This window comes from Astatotilapia calliptera, chromosome 10 (assembly GCF_900246225.1).
Source record: "Astatotilapia calliptera chromosome 10, fAstCal1.2, whole genome shotgun sequence".
In the NCBI taxonomy this organism is placed as follows: Eukaryota; Metazoa; Chordata; class Actinopteri; order Cichliformes; family Cichlidae; genus Astatotilapia; species Astatotilapia calliptera.
The window spans coordinates 6,868,027-6,889,082 of NC_039311.1; the positions used below are offsets into that span (position 1 = coordinate 6,868,027).

Here is a 21,056-nt window from a genome sequence, read left to right on the forward strand (position 1 = left end):
GCCACAGAAATTCTTTTGTCCATGAAACCATAAAGCTGCACTTTCTTTTTGCCTTATAGTCTGATTTGTCATAACTTTTCCGTTTTGTGGTAAGCTTTTCTTTGGCTGTCACTTCTTCACCCTGACCTGTCTTATTTGGCTCAGCAGAACTAAAATATATATCCTGCTGCTTTTACACACGCACTCACATAACGCTCAGTGATTCTCTGCGCGATCAACCTCTCACATGTTTAAGCTTGCTGCGGGAGATTTCACTTGTCATGTTTGCTTGTCATGTTTGCAAGCTAACGATTGATAAGACGATGTCAGAGGAATTGGTGCGCAAATTATCATCACTCACCAATCAGTGCTGTCGCTCACAGTCCGCGCGATTGCAAAGTGAAAGCAAAAAAACAAGCGCAAATTCAAACGCGATTTCAATATGTCACATATTGACAGTGGCTCACCGATGCCAATGACATAATTACCCAGCTACATTTCCGAAAGAATGCAAAAGCATTGACATATATTTTTCCTTCCTACAATAGGCCGACGGGCAGGGCAGAGATAGATTTTGGTAGCCCGACTGGAAAAATGGACGTCGGGCTAGCGATTTTGCGAGCCCTGTATCTGATTGAGGAATCCCTCATCTTTGGAAAAGAGAGTTTATTACAGAGAAATGGCTCTTTCCAAAATAAAAGCTATACTATACGCTTCTTCTGGGCTATATTCTCAGCAGCATATTAAACATATCAGGTCCCCATAAGGAGAATCATGTGCTAACGGCTGTCTAAATGACTCGGGTAAAGTTTGTAGCATGCTGCTTGTTGTTTTTGTCTGCTTCCACTTGTCTTTGCACTTGGATGATGTCGGTGTAAATGTGCAGTCATATTCGTTGTGTTCCCACTAGTGCTGTCAGCGTAAATCTAGTTGAAATGACATTAACGCCACAACACGGCAAATCTTCGTTAACAAGCTACCGCGGGGCGTGCATGGGGCTGGACAGCCAACACGTTAACGAGCTAACTGCGCTAACACACTAGCTCCCACCCATGTAATTGAGCATTGCATGGCACATCCAGCATACTGTTTTACTTTAGTCCATGACGCGCTTACCTTCAGGGTCATACGTCACATGAAAACCAAAATAGTTCCAAACGCCACATCTGAATGAGGGTGGGGGAGGTTCAATTTGCCATGTTGCAAGGAGAGCTTAACTTCTGTCTCGCTAGCTTGCCCTGCGCTCAGTGAATCTGCGTTCGACTACTCCGCCTAGGCTGCACTGTCGAGCGCAGATTCACTGAGCGCTCAACACAGACAGCATCGTCAGAAGGAAAGTTGATAAAATAAATTAAAAATTTTGTATTGTTCGATACATATGCATACCGAACCAAAAGCACTGTATCGAACGGTTCAATATCGATACGAGTATCGTTGCACCCCTATATGTATATATATATATATATATATATATATATATATATATGTATAAACACCCAGCACGCCCCTGCGGGCGGTTTATCCTTCAAGCTCGGGTCCTCTACCAGAGGCCTGGGAGCTTGAGGGTCCTGCGCAGTATCTTAGCTGTTCCCAGGACTGCGCTCTTCTGGACAGAGATCTCCGATGTTTTTCCCGGGATCTGCTGGAGCCACTCGCCTAGCTTGGGAGTCACCGCACCTAGTGCTCCGATTACCACGGGGACCACCGTTACCTTCACCCTCCACATCCTCTCGAGCTCTTCTCTGAGCCCTTGGTATTTCTCCAGCTTCTCGTGTTCCTTCTTCCTGATATTGCTGTCATTCGGAACCGCTACATCGATCACTACGGCCGTCTTCTTCTGTTTGTCTACCACCACTATGTCCGGTTGGTTAGCCACCACCATTTTGTCCGTCTGTATCTGGAAGTCCCACAGGATCTTAGCTCGGTCATTCTCCACCACCCTTGGGGGCATCTCCCATTTTGACCTCGGGACTTCTAGGTTATACTCGGCACAGATGTTCCTGTACACTATGCCGGCCACTTGGTTATGGCGTTCCATGTATGCCTTGCCTGCTAGCATCTTGCACCCTGCTGTTATGTGCTGGATTGTCTCTGGGGCATCTTTACACAGCCTGCACCTGGGGTCTTGCCTGGTGTGATAGACCCCAGCCTCTATGGATCTTGTACTCAGAGCTTGTTCTTCTGCTGCCATGATTAGTGCCTCTGTGCTGTCTTTCAGTCCAGCTTTGTCCAGCCACTGGTAGGATTTCTGGATATCAGCCACCTCCTCTATCTGCCGGTGGTACATACCGTGCAGGGGCCTGTCCTTCCATGTCGTTCGGACTGGAGAAGTGTAGTCGGATGGTAACAAAGAGAGGGAAGGTAGTCAGAACTGAGGGGATTGAACTACCAGAAGGCAACATTGCAGACATAGAGGACAGTTACAAGTACCTGGGGATCCCGCAGGCAAATGGGAACCATGAAGAGGCCGCTAGAAAGGCTGCAACCACCAAGTACCTGCAGAGGGTCAGGCAAGTCCTGAGGAGTCAGATGAATGGTAAGAACAAGATCCGGGCCATCAACACATACGCCCTGCCCGTGATCAGGTACCCTGCTGGGGTAATAGGCTGGCCAAAGGAGGAGATAGAAGCCACTGACATAAAGACAAGAAATGTCTTTATGTCATATATATATATATATATATATATATATATATATAGTCAGATAACTCAAAGTTTATTCAACTCATTCTTCTTGCTTCCTCCACTTCTGTACCATTGACTCATTAATGCTGTATTCTATCACAGCTTCTCTATTCCCATGTTGTTGCGGTATCTTAATGATTAACTTCGTATTGTGGAAGGATTTTCTCAGTTGTTCTCCTGACTGAAGCTTGGTTCGTTTACAGCATCCAGCCATGCGATTGCATTTGTCCCTAACCATTAGGAACCCTTAAGTTTTATCAAGTTCAGTTTTCATGGATGCCTGGATGTTAAACTTAATTGTTACACCTGGTAAAGCAGCAATGCTGATCACTTTAATAAAAGATGACAGAATTTAGACAATTTTTAACTCTAAGTGTGCTGCAGTGTTTGTTTGACTTTGGGACCTGAAGCAAACTGAGTTTTGGGACCAGATTACTCTGCGAGGCCATGAGCCGTAATGCCCAGAAAATCTATCAAAGTGGTGTGGCTTTGTAGCTTACCAAAGTCGTACTAAAACATTTTTTGACAGATTTTTGAGCGCCGTGCACCACATAGAATCCGTTCAAGGTCAGTAAACTCAACCAGAATTCATATATAAGGCACACTGGATTATAAGGTGCAATGTCGATTTTTGAGAAAATTAAAGGCTTTTACGAGCACCTTATAGTCCGACAAATACGGTAATAACGACAGCCCGCTTGTATGTTCTACAAAAAATGTGCTTTGGTGGGTATCTGACGGACAAGCACCAAACCAGTTCCACATCACTGAAGTTGCAACATTTTTACAAAACAATTCTGGTTCGTCCATTTCACTCAACGATCCGCTTTTCCCCTTCTCATTCTCCATTGGTGCCATGCTTTTTCGGCCACTGAACATCTAACCCGTTCAAGTGTTACGCCTGTTGTTCTTGCGTTGTGTTCTGGCATGAAAGTAAGAGGCAGGCGACAGTACTGGGTCTTTGGCTGTTTACTGCACATCTGCAACACAGAAATACACTCAACAAAAATATAAACGCAACACCTTTGTTACTGCTCCCATTCCCCATGGGATGGACGTAGAGACCTAAAATTCATTCCAGATACACAATATAACCATCCCTCCCAAACAGTGGTCACAAATCAGTCCAAATGTGTGGTAGTGGGCACATCTGCCATATTGAGATAATCCATCCCACCTCACAGGTGTGCCACATCAGGATGCTGATCTGACATCATGAGTAGTGCACAGGTGTACCTCAGACTGCCCACAACAAAAGGCCACCCTGGAATGTGCAGTTTTGTCTCACAGCAAAATGCCACAGATGCCACAAGCAATGAGGGAGCGTGCAATTGGCATGCTGACAGCAGGAATGTCAACCAGATCTGTCGCCCGTGCATTGAATGTTCATTCCTCAACCATAAGCCGTCTCCACAGGCGTTTCAGAGAATATGGCAGTACATCCAACCGGCCTCACAACCGCAGACCTCGTGTAACCACACCAGCCCAGGACCTCCACATCCAGCAGGTTCACCTCCAAGATCGTCTGAGACCAGCCACCCAGACAGCTGCTGGAACAATTGGTTTGCACAACCAAACAATTTCTGCACAAACTGTCAGAAACCGTCTCAGGGATGCTCAACTGCATGCCCGTCGTCCTCATCGGGGTCTTGACCTGACTCCAGCTCGTCGCCGTAACAGACTTGTGTGGGCAAATGCTCACATTCAATGGCGTCTGGCACGTTGGAGAGGTGTGCGCTTCACGGATGAATCATGGTTCACATTGTTCAGGGCAGATGGCAGCTGAGAATGTCCCAGTTCTTGCATGGCCAGCATACTCACCGGACATGTCACCCATTGAGCATGTTCGGGATGTGCTTGACCGGCGTATACGACAGCGTGTACCAGTTCCCACGAATATCCAACAACCTCGCACAGCCATTGAAGTGGAGTGGACCAACATTCCACAGGCCACAATTGACAATCTGATAGACTCCATGCGACGATGTGTTGCACTGCATGAGGCAAATGGTGGTCACACCAGATACTGACCGGTTCTGGGACCCCAGACCCCCAATAGCGCAAAAAACTGCACATTCCAGGGTGGCCTTTTGTTGTGGGCAGTCTGAGGTACACCTGTGCACTACTCATGATGTCAGATCAGCATCCTGATGTGGCACACCTGTGAGGTGGGATGGATTATCTCAATATGGCAGATGTGCCCACTACCACACATTTGGACTGATTTGTGACCACTGTTTGGGAGGGATGGTTATATTGTGTATCTGGAATGAATTTTAGGTCTCTACGTCCATCCCATGGGGAATGGGAGCAGTAACAAAGGTGTTGCGTTTATATTTTTGTTGAGTGTAAGTGTCTGTTCGGTGTGTGTCACACGACTGCCAGTACACTTCTCCTCCGGCCATGCTGAAAGGAGCTGTGTCTGCAGCTTCATTAACACTACAATAATATAATAAATCAAATACAACAAATTGTTTTAAAACATTAACTTAAGCTCTCAAAAACAAAAAGCACAAAATAAATAATATGTCATTAAAAAAACATCAAAAACAACTTATAAGAACAATAAACAAAATAATTCAAAAACAAATAAACAGTCAGATAAATACAATATCTGACCAAGATCCAATATTCTGGTACTTATAGTTCAAACATTATACTTCAGTACAATTATATTAATAACCGCCATCTAGCAGGCAATACAACACTGTACTCATAAAAACGAGTGAAAGACTGCATCTCCAAAACATGAGAACATCTCCATACCTGCAACACAGAAATATGTGTCTGTTCTGTGTGTGTCACGCGACTGCCAGTACACCTCTCCTGACGAAGGAAAAAAGGAGTGCATGCTGTTAAAAAAAAGACTGCCGCGAATACGCTCTCAAGCCGATCAGGCTAACTTAGCATGCTAGCATTTCAGCTGCGTTCTCGGCTAAAACTCATTATAAGCGTATATTAGCGAACTCCGCCCTCCACAAAACTTATCCCGAATGAGTCTCTTAATGACAAACAAAAATGCGGCGGTTCGGCTGTATTCACATTGCAGCTTGGGATCTGAACAAACTTTAATTTGCAGAGAGCAACGTGGCAGTGACTTACCTCCGGCCATGCTGAAAGGAGCTGTGACCGGGGCACACAAGCACGCGCCTACGTCACCACGCAGCGCACACACACACGAACGCACACAGACTCAGATCACACAGGTAGAGGCCGAGATGCAAAAATGACATATTTAATCCAAAAAAAAAAGTGTTTTGGGTGAAATTCACAAGTATTTAACACATATGTTACATTCACCCCCCCTGAATTTCACCAAAATCACTACACATCTGAATGGTACTGCAACACCAAGAGGCACAACGATGCTGAACTACCATCACCTCCGGACCAGGCAACCCAAGGATCTTATCCTATAGTTCAGTTAAAAAACCATCTATAAATGGATTAAAAGAATTTGGACAGGTTGATCAGGCCTCCAACCCTTTCAGAACACAAAGGTGCAGCCTACACCTCATCAAACATGGTCCCATTAAAGACGCACAGGGCGGTTGTCATGATGCCTCAAGGAAATACAACACATTCATAATACGCAATGGGATGACCAAAAAACAGTCTATGTCAGAGGCCGAGCCTCCCGTGGCGGTAACAGGCCCCATGTAATAGGCTTCTGGACCATGTTTTCTATCAGCCTGTTGACTGACTTTACCACCCGACCTGCTCTGGTAACCACTCTGCCTCGAACATTGGCATGGTCAGGGTCATGTCTTGGCAAGTTGGATGGCTGCCCAGTATACGGCTGACCAGAGGTCTGATTCATGTCTGAGCCAGAAACAGGAACAGTCTGCGGAACAACAGCGTCCCCATGACAGGCACCTGGAGCAGAAACTGTGCCAGACTGTGTCAAATCAGAGGTAGCGGAACAGTCAACCGGAGTAGGAAGAGCAAAGTGCTGGGCCTGACCAGAAGGGCTTGCTGAAGTGTGCCTTGTGCAAGTCTGAGAGTCAGGTGAGGCATTGTTCACATCCGCACCATCACATGAACCGCGCTGACGATCTGTGGACTGTGAGGCATGCTCTCCTGCCACAGAATCCACATCCACTCCATGGCTCAAATCCGAAAGGACCCACAAGGAAGTCCTTGCTGCGGTAGACTCTATCTCTAGACTGCCAGGATCCTCCAGATCCCCACAAGCACTGAGATCCCCCTCACTGGAGAAAACGTCCAGGGACTGACTTCCCAATGAATCCTGAACAGGAAGGAAACTCACGTCCATCAGAAGGTTTCTGTGTACAACCTTACTTTGGCCTGAAGAGTCACTGATCCTGTAAAGGTGGGTCCTGGGATGCCTCTCCACAACAGTATAAACCTGAGGCTCCCACTTGTCTGCAAGTTTCTTCTTGCCCCGCTCGCCTTTATTGGCAAGCAGGATGCGATCCCCAACATTCAGAGACACACCTTTGATTTTCTTATTATATTGATGAGCCTGATGCTCCTGCTCATTGCTGGTGTGCTCCTGGGCGATCTTGGCAGCCTCAGACAAGTATGACAGAAGAAGCTTGGAGTAGCTGTTAAAGTCCACCACAATGGGATCATGCAAAACAGACTTGAACATAACGTCGACCGGTAGTCGTGGGACACGGCCGAACATCAAGTAGAATGGGACACATCCAGTAGTCTTGTGAACAGTTGCATTATAAGCAAAGGTCAATGTCTGAATCTGCTGCAGCCATTCCTGTTTGGCTCTGAGAGGGAGAGCGCGCAGCATGTTGCCAAGTGTGCGGTTGAACCGCTCCGTGCCACCATTGCCCATAGGGTGATAAGCAGTAGTGTGAGACTTGGCAACGCCCGAAATCTGCAGGAGTTCAGAAAATAATTCACTTTCAAAACTGGGACCTTGGTCTGAGTGAATACGCTCAGGGAAACCATATACACAAAAAACACAGTCCCATGACTTTCTGGCAACCTGCTTGGCAGTCTGATTCTTGCACGGGAAAGCAAAGGCCGTTTTCATGAAGTGGTCAGTCGCCACAAGCACATCAACAGAGCGCTTCTTTTTGTCCTCTGCTGACCAAAAGTCAATGCAGATGAGCTCCATGGGAGCAGAGGTCTTAATGCTCTCTAATGGGGCTCGTGCTGCAGGCTCTGGAGTCTTGGCAAGTATGCACCTTCCACAGCACCGAACATGCTCCTTCACATCCCTCTCCATATTGGGCCAGAAAAAACGTTGCCTTGCTAGGTGGAGGGTCCGAACTTGACCCTGGTGCCCTGCCAAATCGTGGACACCTTTCAAGGCCTGCGCCCGTAAATTCAGTGCTTCAATAAGGCCAGTGCCCTGGAATCCATATCATGTCTCTCACGCCTGGAAGGGCGCCTCCTGCAGGCTACGAGTGGCAGGACAGCGGAGATGATAGGATCTTGAAGTTGGTGGTCCTCCAGCTCATGTATGGTAAGTGAAGGCAGTACCTCATTGCCAACTGGTTGCAACTGCTGAACAAGGTGGAGAAGGGACGCAGCTCTATTCTCCGTAGCGGTTTCCCAGTAATCATGGTGAACCAAGGTAGCTGTGACTTCCGACAAACTGTAGGAATCTTCTGAGGTCAGAGCTGGAACAGGTTGTTGGGCAACCTGAAGATTTTGGACACCAAACCTGAAAGCGTCCTGCACCTCATGAGCCGCCGCACCTTCTCCATTCCGCACCAAGTGCTCATAGGGCTCCTGAAGCAAGCGCCCACCAATAGAATAGGTGAAGGGGTCACGACTGAGTGCATCTGCTACAACATTCTTTCGACCTGGGATGTACCTCAAATCAAAGTTGTAGGATGACAGCTTGGCCACCCACCTTTGTTCATAAGCGTCCAGCTTGGGCTTGGTCAATATATGAACGAGCGGGTTGTTGTCAGTCCACACTGTGAACTTGTGCCCCTTCAACCAATGGCTGAACTTTTCAGAGATGCTCCACATGGGCCATGAACTCAAGGCGATGGGCTGGGTATCTCTGCTGTGACCTGCTTAGCGCTTTGCTCGCGAAAGCAATAGGGCGTGCCTTATCCCCGTCGATAGGCAATTGTGATAAAACCGCTCCCAGTCCATCCAGAGAAGCATCCACAGACAAAATGAATGGTCGTGAAAAGTCAGGATGAGCCAACACGGCACAGTTAAGGAGGTCGTCCTTCAGTTTATGAAAGGCCTTGTCACATGCAGGGCTCCAATCTGCAGCAGTCAACTTCCTGAACATGCCAGCACCCCTCTAAGCCTGACTAGTCCGTCCCTTCCTCTTCTGGCCAGCCGTCAGAGCAAACAGAGGCTTGGCAATGGCAGAGCAACCAGGAATGAAGCACTGATAGAAAAAGACCATTCCTAAAAAGGACTTAATCCTTTTCACAGAAGGAGTGCAACCATCCTTCTCCATTAGAGCCTCCTTTGGCATCTTGGAAATCACTTCCACCTTAGCTGGGTCCACAGCGACTCCGGTCTGGTCGATGACATGACCAAGAAACCTGACTGACTTCCGCAGCAGATGACACTTCTTTGGACTCAGCTTGAGATTGTTGTCTCTCAACCTTTGAAAAACAGCTCGGAGCCGGCAGAGGGCTTCCTCTTCAGTGGGAGCAAAGACCAGGAGGTCATCCAAGTTGCAGAGCAGACTGGTGAAGTTGAGGTCACCAAAGATGTTCAGCATCATGCGCATAAATGAAGCTGGGCTATTGCAGAGCCCTTGTGGCATCCGGTTGTATTCGTACAGGCCAACAGGCGTTGTGAAAGCGGTGTACTTCTTATCCTCCTCACACATTGGAATGTTGTAAAACCCAGAGGTTAAGTCCATCATGCTGAAGAAGGCATTGCCCCCAAGCGCGGCAAGGCAATCTGCTTGGTGAGGGAGTGGGTGCGCATCCTTAAGAGTTCGCGCATTCAACCACCTGAAGTCCGTACAGATCCTCAATCCACCATCCTTCTTCCAGACCATGACGAGGGGGGATGCATACTCGCTGATGGATTTGCGAATAATCCCTTTCTCCTCCATGTCAGTGAGCAGGGGGTACTCTTCTGTAAGGCATGCGGAATGGGCGTTCATCAGTCAGGTGGATCCGATGTACAAAGCGTTTAGCTTCGCCACAGTCAGGCGGGTGTCTAGAGAAGATGTCCTCATACTGCTCAATTAGCTCAACAAGCTCTCTCTTTGAATGTAAGCTGGCTGAGTCAATGTCAAGATCACCCAAACCTAGGGAGCACAACCTGTCATTCAAGACAGCCTCAGTAGCGGCTGGCCCACTGACTGGTACCTGGGCCATACTCGCCATCTTGCAGGAGTCCTGCTGGAAATCAAGGTCCTCCACCGCAAGGCAAGATGAAACAACAGCAACCCTCGAGTTGCGTTTCAAGGTTAGCGGTTTTGAGGAGAGATTGGTCATCTTCAATGGCACCCACCGATCACCCCACATGGATGTGATCACCCGGCCAACAAGAATGTCTCTCGGCCCAGACCCAGAGGTGCAAGGTTCCACGATAATCGTGCTGCCTGGAGAGACTGGCACATTGCTGGGCAGCCTGCCCCATTCCAGATGCTCATACTGTGGGAGTAGTGTCACAGCACGAGGCAGTTTCACAGTGCCAATTTTGTCAGGAACCTCCTCACCCCTCCATCTAGTGGTGCACGACATCATGTCCAAGAAGTGCTCATAGTCAAGAAGCAAGTGCTTGCTCCCCACAGACACAAGCTTCCAATAGTCATCAGAATGTTTCATAACTCGCATCAGGTACTTGAGGACATTGGAGCCAATGATGAGCTCATCACGCTGGCCCGACACTACCAAAACTGGTACAATGCATTTTACACTGTGGACAGTAAGTGTCAAGTCATAAATGCACTTTGGGTGGGTCTGCTTCCCACCACAGCCAACCAGTACAATACGTTCGGCCGACTGCGGTCCACTCACAAGAGCTCCAGCCTCTCTAAGTGACTTCTCGGCCTCTTCACTCATAGTGCAAGCCATGGACCCGGAATCCATCATGCCCCTCAAGTTAACCTTGTCATTCACTGCAACTTGGGTGTAGAACAATTCACTAAATGTAGGCACTACTGCTGGTCCCTGAACCACGACACGGTATCCCTTTGGAATTGTTGAACAGGTGTTGACATAAAGAAATTCAAGATCCGATTCATCATGATTGAGGGTATTAGGTTCATCCCCCACACTGCCCCTCTCCAAGTGTGGGCGATTCAGTTTTCCAAAGGCCAACTCTGCCTCGCGACAGCTCCAGCCTCCCGTCCCTCACGACGACCGTGAGAGTCCTTTTTCCAATGACCAGGAGCAAAGCATGCAAGACAGAGATTCTCTCTCCTGCAGTGCATGTGAGTGGAATGACCAGTGTTGCCACAGACCTGACAACTCTTCTTAAGAAAGGGCCTGCGGGTAAAATGCTGTGAAGGTGCAGATGCAGGGGCTGCAGTCTGCACATTCTGACATGCAATCACGCGATCCAAGAGGCTGACCAGAGCGCGCATGCCAGTCACGTCAAAAGCTTGGGTGTTAGTCGAACCAAGCTCGCAACCAACTGACTGCTGACTAGACTGAGTGGTCACAGGGCATGTTGGTGACTGTTGGAACTGAGGAGTAGGTGTAGGCACCGGACAAGAAGACACTGATGTCCCAGAAGGACAGGTTGTCGAAACATCAGCTAGAACAGGAGTGAAGCAAACTGCTGTGGGCGAAAGCTGATAAGCGAGGTTTGAGGCTGGTGCTGTAGGCTGAGACTGCAAGCCGACACTCTCCTGCACAGGCTGTGATGCCATCGCTTCTTGAGGCACAAGAGAGCAGTTGTGGCTAACCTCTCTCCTCTGTGAGGTGTGGAAACTGCCCTGACTGCGTGCCCTGAGTTCACGCTGGAAGCTATCAATGCTTTCTTGAACCTCAGTGGTTGTCCACTCCTCAGCTGCTTTGATGCTGAGCCTGTTCAAGACGATGGGGTCAGGGCAATACTTGATGAACATCATCGAGACCTCACGCCCTGGATCCTCAACATTACGCCCCTGCCTACGCAAGCACTCGTCAGCAAAGTCAATAGCATTGTTTAGCCTTATCCAATATTCCATCACTCCCTCATGTTGTAATGGTTTGGTGTTATAGAAGTCAGCCATAGGCATAGAAGAGTAAGTCAGTACACTAAAGTGCTGTTTCAGAATGTCAAATATCAATTCAGGAACCTGGACATGGTCAAGTGAGGGGTTGTGACGTAGGGTGACCCTCACTACATCCTTAGCCTTCCCCATCAACCTAGCCAATATGTCACGTGATCGCTGATCTGTTGGTGTGTTGCGTTTTACAAAGTACATTTCCATCATTTCAACCCATTCATGAATGGAGAATTTATCACTGCCATCACCCCTGAAAACTCAGCCTTAGAGGTTTCAGTAGGCATACTGGTCCCCTTATCACCCTGCAGCTGGGCTGCAATGGACTGACCAATCTGATTGGCCAAATCTGAGATGAGTGTACTCAACTCAGCATTGGCAGCTGTCTGCGGGGTCTGAATGTCACAGGGGGGAACCTGGAGACGAGTGGAACAAAACTTGGGAGCAAATGACACACCAACTTTAGGTGTCTGAACCCCATCCCCAGGAAACCACCCTCGCCCCAAACCAACATTAGAGGAAACCTCCCCATCAGGAACGCCAGTTGCCTCTGAACCAGATGCTGACTCCATAAAGATGAATAAAGCACAATCACAAGAAACAAGATTCCAAATAGTGCAACTGTACAAAAGCAAACACAGTATTGGTAACTAACACTTAATGTTATTCAGGATGAGAATTGAGCAGATTAAATGTCCAAGCTCATTCAAAAAGTCCCACACAAGTTAGGAAAAGCAACCAACTTGGAAGAAGGGCAATTGCGAAGAGCTCCCCACAGTGATCGAGATGACGTCGATGCTTGATGGATCCAAAGGGTCACGGCACCAATGTAACCCGTTCAAGTGTTACGCCTGTTGTTCTTGCGTTGTGTTCTGGCGTGAAAGTAAGAGGCAGGAGACAGTACTGGGTCTTTGGCTGTTTACTGCACATCTGCAACACAGAAATAAAAGTCTGTTCTGTGTGTGTCACGCGACTGCCAGTACACTTCTCCTCCGGCCATGCTGAAAGGAGCTGTGTCTGCAGCTTCATTAACACTACAATAATAAATCAAATACAACAAATTGTTTTAAAACATTAACTTAAGCTCTCAAAAACAAAAAGCACAAAATAAATAATATGTCATTAAAAAAACATCAAAAACAACTTATAAGAACAATAAACAAAATAATTCAAAAACAAATAAACAGTCAGATAAATACAATATCTGACCAAGATCCAATATTCTGGTACTTATGGTTCAAACATTATACTTCAGTATAATTATATTAATAACCGCCATCTAACAGGCAATACAACACTGTACTCATAAAAACAATGAATGAAAGACTGCATCTCCAAAACATGAGAACATCTCCATACCTGCAACACAGAAATATGTGTCTGTTCTGTGTGTGTCACGCGACTGCCAGTACACCTCTCCTGATGAAGGAAAAAAGAGTGCATGCTGTTAAAAAAAAGACTGCCGCGAATATGCTCTCAAGCCGATCAGGCTAACTTAGCATGCTAGCATTTCAGCTGCGTTCTCGGCTAAAACTCATTATAAGCGTATATTAGCGAACTCCGCCCTCCACAAAACTTATCCCGAATGAGTCTCTTAATGACAAACAAAAACGCGGCGGTTCGGCTGTATTCACATTGCAGCTTGGGGTCTGAACAAACTTTAATTCACAGAGAGCAACGTGGCAGTGACTTACCTCCGGCCATGCTGAAAGGAGCTGTGACCGGGGCACACATGCACGCGCCTACGTCACCACGCAGCGCACACACACACGAACGCACGAACAGACTCAGATCACACAGGTAGGAGACCGAGATGCAAAAATGACATATTTAATCCAAAAAAAAATGCGTTTTGGGTGAAATTCACAAGTATTTAACACATATGTTACACACAGGCATGTTTTACCCATATTCTATCGCGATATTTCAATTTTTTATCGTTGCATAACATTGTACCGGTATGGGGAGAAGCCATCATGGGTGGCGATTGAAGTCTTGTGGCTCCTACACCTTAAGAGGTCTTTTTCACTCAGAGAAAAGATCCCGTGTTGGTTTATACAGGGAGTGCAGAATTATTAGGCAAGTTGTATTTTTGAGGAATAATTTTATTATTGAACAACAACCATGTTCTCAATGAACCCAAAAAAACTCATTAATATCAAAGCTGAATGTTTTTGGAAGTAGTTTTTAGTTTGTTTTTAGTTTTAGCTATTTTAGGGGGATATCTGTGTGTGCAGGTGACTATTACTGTGCATAATTATTAGGCAACTTAACAAAAAACAAATATATACCATTTAAATTATTTATTTTTACCAGTGAAACCAATATAACATCTCCACATTAACAAATATACATTTCTGACATTCAAAAACAAAACAAAAACAAATCAGCGACCAATATAGCCACCTTTCTTTGCAAGGACACTCAAAAGCCTGCCATCCATGGATTCTGTTAGATGACTTCTGTCACTGGAAGTCATCTAACCCCTGTTGTTTCAGGGAATGGACTGAACAAATGTCCAAGATGGCATTATATGAGCAAGTTACGCACAGAGTTAAGGGGAGAGAAGATATTTTTGATCAGGTCTGGGGTACCTTTTTGTGGTACATCAACAATGTATTTTAGATAATGGGATAAGTTGTTTATTTTTTAGTTTATTTTTATTTGTCATTGTTATTGTTGTTGTTCTTATTCTTTGACAGCCAGTAGAGGAAAGAAATTGTTTAATATAACCAGTGTCCAAGATCGAGTTTAGTTTCCAGGCTAAACTAGTTCCGTCCAGCCCTAATATAAACTACAGGTGTGTGTGTGTGTGTGTGCGTGCGTGCGTGTGTGTGTGTGTGTGTGTGTACGAATACATACATACTAAGAATTCCAGTGGAGCTTTAAATGATTAATAAATAATTCAAAAGTCCAAAACCTGTAACCATGACATTTATATAGTGTCAAGCCTACATGTAACTGTCTTTTGATTTTCACCTTCCCGTTCTCATTCTTTGATATTTTTCATCTTTTTTCCTCTGAACCTATTGTTGCCATGGCTTGAAGTTTCCTGCCAATATCTCCTATCATGGTTGCTTCTATAATTTGGACCATATCATTGCCAGACTCAAGTTGACTTTGGGTGACTCCAGGCCTCCTTCTCAACAGAGTGAACACCTGTGTGTTGTGTTGTTTGGGGGGCCACCTTACAGAAGACACAGACTCTGTTGTAAGCCTGATTTGCGCTTAATGCCATCGTTCCAAGGTGTCATTGACTCGCCAGTAGTCACTGCATTCTTTTCAGTTGTTACCAGATTTTTCCTTGTCAGTGATGTTTTTAGTGTGAGTCATGCATATCTTTCTCTTTCTCTAATAGTTACATCTTCAGACTGAGTTGTACACGTTTGGGCCAATGGGCCATTGGCTATGTGACCACTGATGGAAACATACTGCAGACCATTCCCAACAACAAACCGCTGTTCCAGGCTTTAATCGATGGCTACAAGGAGGGCTTGTATGTAACCTGTCACACATCTCTTTTTCTAACTCACTCTCTGCAGGTATGTGGTGAGCTTGTCGCTTTCTACAAACAGAAAGTCACAAATTGTATCTTCAGTGGTCACATCTGATTCGCTTTAAATGTTTAGCAGCAAACCAGAGATTTGTTGCTAATCTCTGGTTTATATATATGGATCAAGAAAGGGTTTTTGACCCAGAAGTGTTTATCTGATGTTGTCTGTTTCAATAAACCTGATAATATTAAAAGCCTTCAAAAAAGTTAGACATATATATTTAATTCAAGTGGTGGAAAAAACAGGTTATATTACTGATACAAACAGTACTACTAATCCATTTTTTCACTTTACTCATTACATAATTATACCCACTGTTTTTAACTAGACAGAATTCATGATTATTGAATTGTGCACAAGTTAAACTCTTATAAATATAACATATAATGAAATGCTGTTCTTTGTTGTTTGGTTGTTTGCTTTAAATTCACAGCTACTTATTCCCAGATGGTCGCAGTTACAATCCTGACCTCACTGGTTTATGTGAGCCGACACCTCACGATCACATCAAAGTCACACAAGTGGGTTTGTCTGTGTGGTTATGTGTGTGTGTAAGCATTTCTATGTTACTGGGAAAAAAAACATGTATACGTGGAGAAATTTATAATACTCTGCAAATTTCCCACTTGTAATGGCACATAAATAATTGTGACATTTCGGTGAGTAGTATGATTCGCCAGGTAGACTTTGTGTTTCACAGCATTCAGTAAATCGACATGACTTACAGCCTCTCCAAACTATTAAATGTTGAAAATCACTGTGTAAAAGTGTGGTATTAAATGAGGTAATACAAATCAATGGCTTTTTATACTCACTTCTGATTTATTACAAAACTGAATTTTCCATATAGTGTGACAAAAACTTTAAGTTTTCTAGAAGTGAAACCACATTTTTTCAATTTCAAAATAGTACATAAAAGTTGTTTTTAAACCACTTTTTACTAGTGGTTTGTTTATTCATTCATGTGTAATGGTGTAGTGTTCACTGTACTTTGACATTTTAATTTTCTGAGAAAATTATTCCAAACGAGATCAGTTAGGGAATACTGGGAAACTTCAAAGGTGAATGACAGTTGCCCAGCAAGCAGTCTGCTTATTATTTATTTGTTTTTCCTGCACCAGCAAGAGTATTATCTGACAAGGCCACTTTAAGAAAGTTATCCAGTTCTACATCACCATCCAATGAGATCCTCTTTTTCAAATATTTACATCACTGCACAATTTCATGGAATTTGGCTTGGTAGTTTTTGCTTGCATCATTGAAAACATCACTGAAAACATAGCTCCACCAAGGCTTCCGCTACAAAAGCGATTTTCTTCTTGGTAGATTATTAAATGGTCACAATGGAAGTAATTTGGGAAAATTTCTCTAGAAAATGCTTAAAACCATTTTGGTTTATGCTACATGCTGACTCGGGTGGAAATTCTGATTATTCTGTGGTTTCAAAACTGTACAGATAAATTGTAGGTTTTTAGTAGCTAGCAGTTCTTACACAGCTATACCTGTTCTTGTACTTATTTTTGTTTAGTAATGGTGACAAATCAGACTTGGTTTTTCAGGGGGAAGCCTTTAAAATTAAACCAATAAAAATAGTCTGTTTCTGTGAATTTGGTGCAGCACCATTCACTATGAGAAAACATGTTTTTTTCTTTTGAACTGAACACTTATTCAGTTAGATCCCCAAATAAAATTTGGGACTTTAAAGATAAAAGGTTATGGAATAGCTCTGAACGAGTGAGAGAAGAAAAACACATTGTACAAGACGAGATGGGAAACGTGTGTTGTACGGATAGTGCATGTTTATATGTTTCTCATGACTTTTATATGCCATTTGATGACTAACAGCAGTATTTTCTGCATGAACAGGAGCAGTATGAGCTGTACTGTGAAATGGGCTCTACCTTTCAGCTTTGTAAGATCTGTGCTGAGAATGACAAAGACATCAAGATTGAACCATGCGGTCACCTCATGTGTACTTCCTGTTTTACTGCCTGGCAGGTACCGTAACAAATCTTATCACAGAAGTCCATTTCAAAGTTATTAAATATTGGTGGTATTGCATGTGTTTATGCATTTGTTCATTGTCACACTGAGAAATGTTCTGTCCAGTTGGGTAATATAATGTTTTATTTGTGAGCCTGCATTAATGAGCCTGCATAAAGTTTGAAAAGACTTCTGAAAAATACAGTCAAAGCAGCTTTCTTCAGCAGTCAGTCCAACAAACCCCCCCTCTCTTCCTTACTCCTTCCCTGTACACATGAATATGTCCAAATTGAATTTCCACATATCAACAGAAGTGAAAACTGAGACTCTATGCACACAATATATTCCAGTTTTTCTGCTTGTGGTTCTCCTTGTGGTTTTCTGCTTCCTGTTGTCTTTGTATGTAGTGTCTCTCACAGCAACCTGTCCTACAGTAGTGTATTTATTGTGCCTCTTGTTTGTGCGCTGAAAGCTGTATGAGCAGTGTCTGTAAATGTTACTCTCATATGAGTCATTAGCATGTCCTGTTCTCCCTTTTTTCATACGTATCCCTTCGCTGACCATGGTGTTGTAGTCATGTCTCTTCAGACTTGCTAGAGTTCTGCACTGACCCTGATGTTATTAATCTCTGGGCAGATTAATAACACATAATAACATGTGACAGTCTACACATTTTACTCTGAGGGGCTTAAAACAAGACCAAAAATGTGGCAAACATTCACAGGACCTTTGAGTGTTTTTTGCAACACTACAAACACATTATGGCTTGTACAAATGCACCTAACAGCCAAGCTTACAGCCTTGAAGAGTCGGACAATAACTTCTTTAAAATGCACTGCTGAAAAGTTAATACAAAATGAGTCCATGGTTTCCCATTTTCATTATAACTCTAGAATGCTTTAGGCTATTCATATAAAATACCAAACACTGGCAGATCTATAAAGTGTGTGTTTAAACCTATCATTTTCCTTCCCATTTAATGTACTGCATATATACAGTATGTACAGTGGTCCCTCGTTTACCGCGGTAGTTACGTTCTAAAAATAACCCACAATAGGTGAAATCCGCGAAGTAGCTAACTTTATTTTTTTTTTACAATTATTATAGATGTTTTATAGCTGTAAAACCCCTCACTACACACTTTATACACTTTTCTCCAACAGGCTCGAACATTTCCACACTTTTCTCTATGGTTTACACACTCTAAAAGTTCAAAACTTCGTAGAAAAATAAGACCAGTATTATAGAATAAAACCGAAGGCACCCACGGTTGCCTTTGGTGCAAAACGTTTCATCGACATTTTTGTGTTTGCTGGAGAAAACTTACAAACATACAGTGCAGCACTTCGGAGTCACACTGCTAGCGATCGACGATTTATGTAAAATTGACAAGCTGAACGCATTCTGTACTTAACAGGAGAAACAGCACGGAGGAGATTGATTGACAATGGTCCACAGCTGATCAGGACGCAGAACACAATGCTCTGTAAAAAAAAAAAAAGGGGGGGGGGGGGGGGAACATGCAAAGCTGCACAAAAAAAATCGGCAAAAGGTGAACTGCGGACCACTGCATACAGTAAATTAAAGTTATATTTAAAAATTATCTTTAAAATGGAAAATGATGAAATGTTTTATTCATTATTTATAATTAATTATCCCATAACATATTTCCTAAACAAGATAACAATATACATTAAGCACCCCAACAGCATCCTGTGGGGATTACCTTGGGACTATGGGATTGTTCCTAGCATAACCATAGAAAAGCTTGGTTCGCATTGCCAGTAGTAAGTGAGCACATTTCCCAGTGAGAGTTGGACTCCACCAGGCCCACCTTCCTTCAAGACTATGTTCATAACTTTTATGGACAAAATGTCTAGGTGCAGATGTGTACTTTGGTGGCCTCTGGATCATGTTTCTGCTATTCCCAGATGTGGCTCTTCTGGCTTTATCAGGCGGTGACCTCCAGCTTGTACTTGGGAGGTCTGCAGCCATACAGTATATGGAGTAGCTGGAGAGAAAGATTTCCCAATCTTCATTTAAAAAACTTGGGACTGCAGGTACAGCAGGAGTTACAGTAAGGAGTTACTTCTGGTCTTCAAAACCAGGTTTGAAAAATAGGCAGCTCTCGCAATTCTAACAAGAAGGTGAACAGCAAATACTGTCATTTAATCATCGATGAATGAAAAAGGAGCTACTGTTTTTACAAGACCGACTTTATCTAAAATAGAAAGACAATGATTATTAAAACGATCTGTTAAGAGATCCACGCCATTATAAGAGGGTAAACATAAATGAAAAGCTTAAAAAATTTTTTTTAACACTTTATTTGTAGTTTTACAATTATTATACATAGCATTCTTATTATTCTACAGATAACCACAAAACAACAATCCCCACAGATCATAAAGACAGATAATGCCAAGACAGGAAAAGGGAAAAAAACAAACAAAAAAAACCCTCACACACACACACAGACAAAAAAAAACAAAAAAAGGGCGGTGCACCTCTCAATTGTTTTTACAGGAGTGTTCTAGGGCAGACAAAAACATTCAAGGTTCCATTTAAATAAAATCAGGCGTCTCGCTAATAATCACAAAAAGGCAATGACCCTCTGTAAATGGGCAGGGGGAACAGAAGTCGCGATACCAGAGAAACAACCAAAAATTGCCACAAAGGGGGAAGGCGAGATGTTATAGGCATAGGCTTTAGAGATGACTTTAAAAAATGATGACCAGAAAGGAGCAATTTTCGGACAGGACCAAAACATATGAAGGGAAGTAGCTGGAGTCTGTTTGCATCTATCACACGATATTCGGAAATATTTTTTGCTAGTTTAACTGTGTAACACTTTAAATTGTATTAGGGAGTGTCTTGAACATATAGAAGACAAATGGACTCTGGTAAGAGCCATATGCCACTCTTCGTCAGACAGCTGGGTACCCAAATCATTCTCCCACTGTTCTCGAATGTATGAAATAGACAGGTTACAGCTGTCCATGATATGTGAGTAAATAAATGATATTGTGCCTTTTTTCATCTCATTGACCCTTAGTATAGAATCCAAACAGGAAGGAGGGGGGAGAGTAGGAAAATTAGGAACCTTTTTACGTATAAAATCTCTGATTTGCAAGTATCGCAAAAAATGGTTATTAGTCAGACCACATTTCCTAGATAGTTGTTCAAAGCTAGCAAACGTATCATTAATATACAAATCCTCAATATTCTGAATGCCCCCGTCGTGCCAAATTTTGAAGCCATTGTCCATTAGGGGTGGTTGAAAAAGATGGTTATGTATTATTGGAGAGTGAATAGAAATACTCTGAATACCCAGATGTTTTTTTTAAACTGATTTACAATGCTTATCGATTGAGTAACAATTATGTTATCTTTAACATTATTAACTAGAGGTGGTAGGGGTGCACAGAGTAAAGCTGGGAGTGAATGCGGCCTGCCTGTGACTCTTTCAATCTGTAGCCACGCAGGGATCTGATCATTCCAGTCCTTTAGCCATAGAGAGATGGTATTGAGATTTGCCACCCAATAGTATGTGTGCAGGTTTGGCAGTAACAGCCCACCTAAATTTTTTGGTCTTTCCATAAATGCTTTTCTTATATGAGGCGTTTTATTATTCCATATAAATGAAGAAACCATTCGATTAAATGACATGAAAAAAGATTGTGATATGTAAACAGGTAACGCCTAGAGCAGGGCGATATGACC

At 43.8% G+C, this 21,056-nt stretch overlaps 1 protein-coding gene across 6 annotated transcripts in view; it reads left to right on the forward strand.

The window, feature by feature from the left end:
- Positions 1-21,056, forward strand: part of cblb (Cbl proto-oncogene B, E3 ubiquitin protein ligase) — a 181,341-nt gene that overhangs the window by 51,302 nt on the left and 108,983 nt on the right. For all 6 annotated transcript variants that reach the window (XM_026181708.1, XM_026181707.1, XM_026181705.1 and 3 more), the window contains exons 7-9: positions 15,155-15,292; positions 15,784-15,871; positions 17,217-17,348. In XM_026181708.1, coding sequence (XP_026037493.1) covers positions 15,155-15,292; positions 15,784-15,871; positions 17,217-17,348 — 358 coding nt within the window. The remainder of the gene's footprint in view (positions 1-15,154; positions 15,293-15,783; positions 15,872-17,216; positions 17,349-21,056) is intronic.